A 9,201-nucleotide genomic window follows, 5' to 3' on the forward strand; every position below is an offset into this window, starting at 1 on the left:
AAATAACAAATCTTGTATATATGAGACTTTTTTTCTTAATTTTTTCCCAGCTGAAGGCAGTTATAGTATTTGAACATGGGTTTCCTTCCTCACAACCCGTCAAGCCAAGCCAACACTCTACGCAAAGCATAAAACAACCAATTTAATTATCCTCTGAAATGTGATTTTTTTCATTACAAATATTATTTATATTACACAAAGCCAAATGATGGTATATCAAAATCATAATGATGGGGATTAAAGAGATTGAGCATAAAAAAATTACTATTAATTTCAATGTTCTCAAATAAACCAATTATTAAGCATTCAGTTCATCGAAACTTTAATCGTCATGATTATATATAATTCCCAAACCTAAATTTCTCCATTTCATATTTTTTACATTTTTTTTAATTTAAACTTAATAAAAATATATATTATTGATATATCATCAAAAAATTATCTTGATCGGGCACGAATCTCGAGACAAAAATCAAGCCGGGAACTTCAAAAATTAAATCCGGGATCACCTGAACTCCGATTTCAGCAAACTTATAGTCAAACTGAGCGTCTCGGAAAAACAAACCCAGCGACACCAAATTTGACTCAATCCGAGCCCAAATGAGTCCAAATCAAGGGCCCGAAGCGCTATTGGAAAGTTTGTACCACAATTTGTGTTACCAAACAGTCTCCGAACTTGACAAGCTTATAGTCTAATCGAGCGGCTCGACGAGACGAATCCAACGAGCCCAAGATCGCCAAATTCTGAAGTCATTAAGACCTTAAAATATCTGATAAACGGTCCACAATCGATGGATTCAATATCAGTCGTTCATCCGATGCACTCCATATTTGCCCCTAATATCTCATCTATTTAAAGGTCATGCCACTCCAGAAAATTTATAAATAAATCTCTTACTTCTCTTGAGAGGGGATCCAAGCAAGAGGAGAAGAAGAGAAGAGAAGAAAGAAGCTCCTCCTCGACCACCGCCGAAGTTTCGCCGAACCACCACCGGACCTTCGCCGGACCACCACCTGAGGCCCTCACCTCCGTCGGACCACCGTCTGACGTTGTTGCTTTGCTGGAACACCACTTGAGGCCCTCACCTCCGTCGGACCACCACATGACGCCGTTGCTCCGTCGGACCACCACTTGAGGCCCTCACCTCCGCCAGACCACCGTCTGACGCTGTTGCTCTGCCAGACCACCACTTGAGGCCCTCGCCTTCGCCGGACCACTGCCTGACGTCATTGCTCCGCCGGACCACCACTTGAGGCCCTCACCTCCACCGGACCACCACTTGAGGCCCTCTCCTCCGTCGAACCACCACCTGACGTCGTTGCTCCGCCGGACCACCACTTGAGGCCCTGAGCTCCGCCGGACCACCGCCTGACGTCGTTGCTCCGCCAGACCACCACTTGAGGCCCTCACCTCTATCGGACCACCTCCTGACGTCGTTGCTCCGCCGGACCACCACTTGAGGCCCTCACCTTCGCCGGACCACTGCCTGACGCCGTTGCTCTGCCGAACCACCACTTGAGGCCCTCACCTCCGCCGGACAACTGTCTGACGCTGTTGCTCCGCCGTACCGCCACTTGAGGCCCTCTCCTCCACCGGACCACCACTTGAGGCCCTCTCCTCCGTCGAACCATCGCCTGACGCCGGAGTTCCGTCGGACCACCACTTAAGGGCATGAGCTCCACCAAACCACCGCCTGACGCCGGAGTTCTATCGGACCACCACTTAAGTGCCTGAGCTCCGCCGGACCACTGTCTAACGTCATTGCTCTGCCAGACCACCACTTGAGACCCAAACTTCTGCCGGACCACCACCCGAGACCCGAACTTCCGCCAAACCACCACCTGACGCCCAGACTTCTACTGTACCACCATCTGAGGCCTGGACTTCTACTGGACCACCACCTGAGGCCCAGACTTTTGCCGGACCACCACCTAAGGCCCAGACTTCTACTAGGCCACCACCGGATGCCCAGAATTCTGCTAGAGTACCACCCTACTACAACGGTCTTTCAGACCTTGGTCTCCTGCCAACTACGATCTTTCGGACCCCTATCTCCCACCGACTATGATCCTTCCGACTTGCTTCACCTACTACGGTCTTTCCGACCTCCATCACCAGACAACATTCTTTTCAGCCTCCATCCTATCGACTATGGTCATGCCGACCAAACAAACATGTTTATATTGTAACTCACACCATGTAATGCGCTCTATATGCTGTACATTTGTGACATCAAGCCAAGGCCTTCTCCCTAAGAAGGGCCTCATTTGTAATCAACTGCAAATACTAGTGGATTCATTTAAACTGGGTCAGGCCCCGTGGTTTTTTCTCCTTTTTAGGGGTTTACACGTAAAAACTTTGGTGTCTCTTATGAACGCTACACCCTCTCACTTATCTGATTGTGTGCTGGATCTTCATACAATGCTAAGACGTTAAACTATATATTTCTCTACCGCCGCGAATACTCCAGGACGCAACAATTATATTTTGAATTTACTTTTTTTATTTTTTAAAGTAAACCAAAATTAAAAAAGATATGAAAACCACAAATAGGTTTTAAAAACCATGGTTCCTATATTTAATATAAGTATAACTAGGAGCGTTGAGGAAAATATCATCGTGAAAAGGAGTTGATGTAAACATCATCGAGAGAGGTGAAAAACAAATGTAGCATTATCTCCTCAATTTTCCATTAGACATGAATATGTGGCGATGTGGACTAGTCAAGGAAACGAAAGAAATCAAAACAATGGCAATGCATGGCCGATCATGCCTTTCTTATGCCCCGACAATTTGACTGAAATGAGTGTGATAAATGAGGTGGCGGAGCTGGGTTTTTTTTTTTTAATGCGGATCTGGTTTTTGTGGTAATAGTAAGAGAAGAATAACAACCAGCACCAGTATTCTTTTCAGCTTTTCCTAAATTTCAAAAGCCTCTCTTCCTTCTTCTGTTGCTCAATTCTTATGCTATTTGTCACCATAACCACAAAAACTTCATATTCTTGGCCATCATCTCCAACACTGTCCTTCTCTTCCCGGCGGACAAAAAGATAATTCCATTAGAAGCATGCCCCAGTACCTTCTAAATGGTTATAACTAATGCAAAATGTTCAAAAGAACTAACCTTTTAACTTGACAGCCAAAACAACAACCAATATTGTGTTTTTATGAAAATGGTGGATAAATTTTCACTAAAACCTAGTGTCAGTTTTCGAGAAGGAAAAGTCTTTTGCCTTCTGAAAATCCCTTTTAAGTAAAAATAATTTTTCATTAAAGTTACTACAAACATTTTCTCTCCTCTTTTAGCAACATGTATAACGGGCAGATTTCCTGCATTAAAGGGATAGACACTAGCCAAACTCGAGCAGAATTAATAAGAATTGAAGGACTCTATATATGTCAGGAATTTGTTGAGGACTAGCAATGAAACAAGGAACTTTATTTTTTTTTTTAGCAAATACCATTACCACTGCTATTTTTGTTTAGAAATTACAATGCATATAAAGCTAGACATTCTTTAGCTAATCGCAAGAGTTGATACCTGCAAAATAGGAACCTCTTCGATAGGAAGTTCAGCTCCAAGATCTCCCCTTGCAACCATAGCCTGCAAAAAGTGAATTTTGAAACATGACAGGGTGAATAATAACTTGCCATCCATGTGAAAACTGAAAGTAACTTTGACAAAACAAAAGATCAGTTGAATAAGGCATACCCCATCAGATGCAGAGAGTATAGAATAAAGATTTGGGATTGAATCAGCACTTTCAATTTTTACAATTACATGAATATCAGCACCACTTTCTGTCAGAATAAGAAAACGCAAAAAAAAGGAAATAAAAATCCAAAGTTCTGTTGGAAACAGCACTATTCAACGGCACAAAAATTAAAAAATACAAAAAATCTCATGCATTGACTGGTGCCCTGGTTGAACTATTACTTTGCAGATAATCCTTCAACTCATGCACAACTTTTGCATCTTTGACAAAGGACACCGCATAGTAATCTATTTTGTTGTCAACTCCAAACTTGATGTCATCCCAGTCCTTATCTACAAAGAAAAATGCAAGTTATACGAGAGAGTAATAATAGGAAGAATATTATGCAACAAAAGAAGTGAAAAAGCATGTCAGCATATATCCACATGCTTATATCTGTCAAGGATACATATACGTATGTACCAACATCAGTGTTTTCATTTCACGTTGCATTCATTTAAAAACTTACCTGTGATAGATGGAAGAGTTGCACTTTTACCCCGAACATTAAGATGTCGCCTAGACTTTAGTTCACCTCCATCAACAACTTCACATTTGACAGAATCTTCAGTTTTAGATTTAACCAGCAATGACATCATTCCTCCTGAAGAAAACACATACTTCAGACAGGGTAATAGCTTAACATATAATAGTAAAAGCTAAAGTTGGACACAAATCCATAATAAATTCCAAGTGCAGAAGGACCCTTACATCTTCTTCCGCTCAAAATGTGGATCATTTACTTTTCTGAAGAGTTGATTGGTTGGTTTCTATGTCATCAAACCATGCCCAAATATAATCTACAAAGTTTTCAAAGCTAAACACCCTTATTTAAAAAAATCTAAAGTAAATCAACCAAATCTACCTAAATGTTCATGCCTAATCATCATTCCGTTAGGTTAACTATGATGATTTTTTTATTTGTTAATAATTTTATCTTAATCTTTGTATTTAATAATAAACTCAACCTCCACTGTATGATGGAGTGGTAAATGAAATCTTATCCGACCATTATGCCAAAGAAAGGTAGATCAAAATGAACTTAATATTTATTTTCATTATGTATTCCCGTATAGCATTTATTACAAGCATAATTGAGAAATATATGTTAAGTCGAGCGACCATTTATATGTAGTGAGACGAATCATCAGCTAAATCATCCTAAGTAAATCTCATATAATATTTCATTAGTAAGTCTTTAGTTGACCGACAGGCCATGAATATCCCCATTTCAACATTGCAAATGATGCTATTCGCATGGCAGATTTAGTTTCTACATATACAAACAATCTGTGTAAAATGATTAAATAACCAAAAAAAATTAAACAAAAAAGCCAAGTTATCTTGTTTGGAAAAATTTTAATAGCTTATGAAGCTAGCCTATGTTGCACCGATACGGATACGGCGACACGCATACGACACGATACGGATACGAGACACGTCAATTCTTAAAAATACAGGATACGGGTACGGTGCGGACACAACATTATAATTTATAAATCATACATAAAAATTAAGAAAGCAATCAAAGCATAGTATTTAAAATTACAAAAAAAAAAATGAAAGCAACATCATTTGTAGCCTTGTAGCTTATAATATCAAAATAAAAATAAGCATTAAATATCTAGTACAACAACAAAAGTATAAACAAAAATTGTCTAGCACACGAAGTTTCAACTATTTAATAAAAGGAATGATATGATTAGCTTCTTCAGTGGGTTGTCTTTGAACTTCTATATCATCTTCAATAAATATCATAACTTCTAATTCAGACTCATGAAGTGAAAGATTACCAATTTCTAATAATCTCATATCATCAAGAGATTCAAAAAGGAGAGAACCTAGCTCGCAACAGCGGAAGTAAATACGACAAGTCATTTTTTTTTAATGGACACACGTATCAGATATGCGTGTCCTTTTGAAATTAAATAGTAGTTTAATTGGATATGGCTTTGTCATATCCGACGCGTATCAGTGCCGTATTGGAGGCGTATCCATGTATCGGTGTATTGGATAAAGTGCGCCTTCATAAATAGATGTATCAATGCAACATAGAAGCTAGCTTAAGGAAGCAAAGGGGTCAATGAAAGCAATCTCATCAATATGAGAAATATAAATAAATAAATGTGTGTGTGTGTGCGCACGCACGTATATATGTATGTATATAACATGGTGGACAATATCAATGCAGTTTAAATTCAAAGATACATGCTCAAATCTCTCACATGTGAACTTATATTCCCATTTAGTTTAAGGAAATACATAAGAACTAAAGGTCGTTCTTTACCATCTACTAAAAGCATGTCACCAGCATCTACATCATTAACAAAGTCATCATAGTTGACACTAACGCAGCTTTCATTGCCAACTCCTCTTTTTATCGTAAAAGTGAACTCTTGGCCACTTTGCAGGTATATTGGTTGCGGCAAGTCACCACTTCTAACTTCTGGGCCCTGGGAAATCCAAAACAAAGTAAATGATGATAACTTATGAAGATAAGTTACAAAGAGGAGGAGAAAACAAATATATAACTGTCCATGCACAAAGTCAAGTTCATCCCAATTGAATGAGAATCCTATTTATCTAACACTATCCCTAAACTAGAATAAAAGTGTTTCATCAGCATGAAATATTTTAAGAATGACAAAGTTAAGGTGGGAAAATATGTTTTTACGTGCTTTTAAACACTCAACACTACGTCCTTTGTAGGGCGCATGCGGGAAAATAAGGAAAGCTGAATTGTTTTCTGTGTTTTTTTAGCATAAAAAAGTAAAACTAATTATATTGTATCATAAATAGGCAGGCTGCTCAGGCTTCAAAATAAGATTGCTTCCACCCAGCCCAATCGAGAAGAAAAAGACAAGTATTTTCATAAGCAAAAGGCCAATGGATTGGAAACAGGTGGCCTATTGTGCAGACTACATTACACTTCTGAAAAAATCCATTAGACTGTAGATATTCGATGGTAAAAGTGTTATAAAATAAAACATGTCGCAATCAGAAAAACACAGGCAGTTTATAAGAAGGAACAAGAAACTGCGAAATGCTGGGATGGCAATAAACCTTAAAATATATTTTCCTTGACACCTAATTTTCGTTTCCATAAAATAATAAAAAATTAGATTATGTTGGAAAGACTAACATCACATCGACCTTGATATTTTTGTTGGCTTAGAAAATCCAGATGAGTTCGTTGTATGAGTCAAGCCTTCTAGGGGTAACCTCAATTTAGGAACATTGAAAAAAGACAAATAAAAAGAAAATTTCACCTTTGTATCGAGCATAATGGCAATCACATTTTCACTGTTCTGTGCATTGTACTCCTTCACCAGATCAATTACTTTCTGGTGAGAAGCATGGTCTCCATGAGACATATTAAGGCGAGCAACATTCATACCAGTCTCAGCTAGCTTCCATATCATCTCCTTAGTATTTGTTGATGGGCCAATGGTGCAAACGATTTTTGTCTTCCGCCTGACATTTGGCTTCGACCACACTCCTGCTGATAATTCCCCAAGTTTCTGAATGTTTTCAAGTTGTTGAACCATCTCTGCCGCCTAAAACATTATTACCATATAGAAGAAACAAGGAAATTCAATAAAATCTAAGAATCAGTACAAGGACTAAACCAATTAGCCCAAAATTTTGCATCTATTGCATTTAATATAAAGGAATGAAACTTTAATCTGACAAATTATCGGCAAAAAAACACTCCAACTTCCATAGAATGGGTTAAAATAAATGTAAATCACTGAAATGAGGACCTTTTTCCTGCAAATCACATCTTTAAAGTAGACGAAATTTGGGTCAGGATAGTCTGACCAAAATTTGAACCAGATGGGTTTTATAACCATTGGATTTCTTTAAGCTGGGCGTAGTAGATAATTAATCAATCAAGCATTGCATTGTGCTAAGCCTAAAGCAAATACAATTATTCTAAAACTCATGCTGACCCAACTTTTTTCCTTTTGAGTTACCACTACAAACATCAAGTTAAACAAGCTAAAAATGTCTAAAATGTGTAAAATAAAAAAGGAGAAATAACTTGACTACAAAAAACACAAAATCAAATAGAAAATCACCTTCGGCGCATCTTCCGGTGAAACGGGAAGAACACTCGTCTCACTCGGAGATAACCTGTTGGCCACAGTAACAACCGGCGATGCGCGGACTCTCTTGCTCCGATTCTTCTCCTGATATAACTTCACAGCTAGCTTAGAAGGTCTGAGCTCATCAAGGGTGCCCTTCCGTCCGCCGAATGCAGAACGAGCGCTCAATACGGACGAGCTGCCTACGGATCGAATCGCCATTACCTGATCCATGCTCAATATGCCACAGAAGTAAGAGAGAGAATGATAGCCTAGGAATCGCCGACAGGAGCCCCGGCCGCTTCGCCTTCTATCTCTTGCCTAACTTCTCCTCACTGAGATCGCAGTAGAAGTCTTAAAAAAGAAGGCGCCATAACTTCGATTACATCGCCTCCAAGCCGACAGCTAACTCGCAACTCTGCATTGAGGAAGCAAGAAAGGTTTTACAATTATGATACGCCGTTTAGTGAATATCTACGAAAATGCCACCATCATCAGCCTGAAAATGTTGTTTTCCTGCACCGGCAAGATGCCACTTTTCCTCGCATCAGAGCGTTGCCATTCTCAAAATGGACGGCGGATGCTTCCCCCGCGTAGAAGTATTTATGCGGTCCTATTTGTACAAAAATTTGCCAATGCAGTTATGAATCACGTGTTCTGCTCATGTCTCTCGGATGCGTTGGCTTAAATTTATATGATCTTTGATTGGCGTAAATATAGTCTTAATTTCAGACCGCTTTATTATTATTTTTTAAAACAATTTTTTTAATATAAAAATTTAATTTTTTATTAAAAATTTATATTAAAAAACAGTAAAAAAATCATCTCAAATGAAGTCATAGAGTTAATACCCATTAGTTAAGAATTTAATTTTAATTATGGTTGTTGCGGGCGAGAATATATACGACAGTAGAGTAAGAGAATAAAGTGTCTTAGTAATGTACGTATATCTAGCACACTAACTGGTAGTTGAGAAAGAGAAACCACCAAAAGTTTTTTACATAAAAACCCAAGAAAGGGAAAAACCACGAGGTTTGACCCATATGAGAAAGTTCTACTATGTTTGAATGAATTACAAGGCTTGATTCGCTCATTTACTTGGAAATTATAATAAATTGGAGAATCACACTTCTGAAGTCTGGAGAAGAACGGCGAATGAGCAGAAATATAGCAGTGGTCAACAAATGAGCGAAAATTTGGTAGTGGTCAGGAAGAATTCCGGGGCAATCGATGAACGAGTGAAAGTCCAGCAATGGTCAACGAACAAACGAAGCTCCGGTAGTGTTCTAGAAGAACTCTGACAGTGGTTGACAAACTAGCAGAAGTCCAGCAGGGGTCCATGAATGTGTTTGAGAAG

General features: G+C 38.8%; 1 protein-coding gene across 1 annotated transcript in view; it reads right to left on the reverse strand.

The window, feature by feature from the left end:
• LOC110112059 (plastidial pyruvate kinase 2) overlaps positions 1-8,283 on the reverse strand; it is a 31,238-nt gene extending 22,955 nt beyond the window's left edge. The window contains exons 1-7 of the mRNA XM_020844141.2: positions 7,839-8,283; positions 7,026-7,313; positions 6,044-6,209; positions 4,226-4,360; positions 3,939-4,049; positions 3,714-3,802; positions 3,543-3,605 (exon numbers count right to left, since the gene is read on the reverse strand). Of these exons, the coding sequence (XP_020699800.1) occupies positions 3,543-3,605; positions 3,714-3,802; positions 3,939-4,049; positions 4,226-4,360; positions 6,044-6,209; positions 7,026-7,313; positions 7,839-8,078 (1,092 nt within the window). The 5' untranslated portion in view covers positions 8,079-8,283. The remainder of the gene's footprint in view (positions 1-3,542; positions 3,606-3,713; positions 3,803-3,938; positions 4,050-4,225; positions 4,361-6,043; positions 6,210-7,025; positions 7,314-7,838) is intronic.
• Between the last annotated feature and the right edge of the window lie 918 nt (positions 8,284-9,201).

This window comes from Dendrobium catenatum, unplaced genomic scaffold (assembly GCF_001605985.2).
Source record: "Dendrobium catenatum unplaced genomic scaffold, ASM160598v2 fragScaff_scaffold_114, whole genome shotgun sequence".
NCBI classification, from domain to species: domain Eukaryota; kingdom Viridiplantae; phylum Streptophyta; class Magnoliopsida; order Asparagales; family Orchidaceae; genus Dendrobium; species Dendrobium catenatum.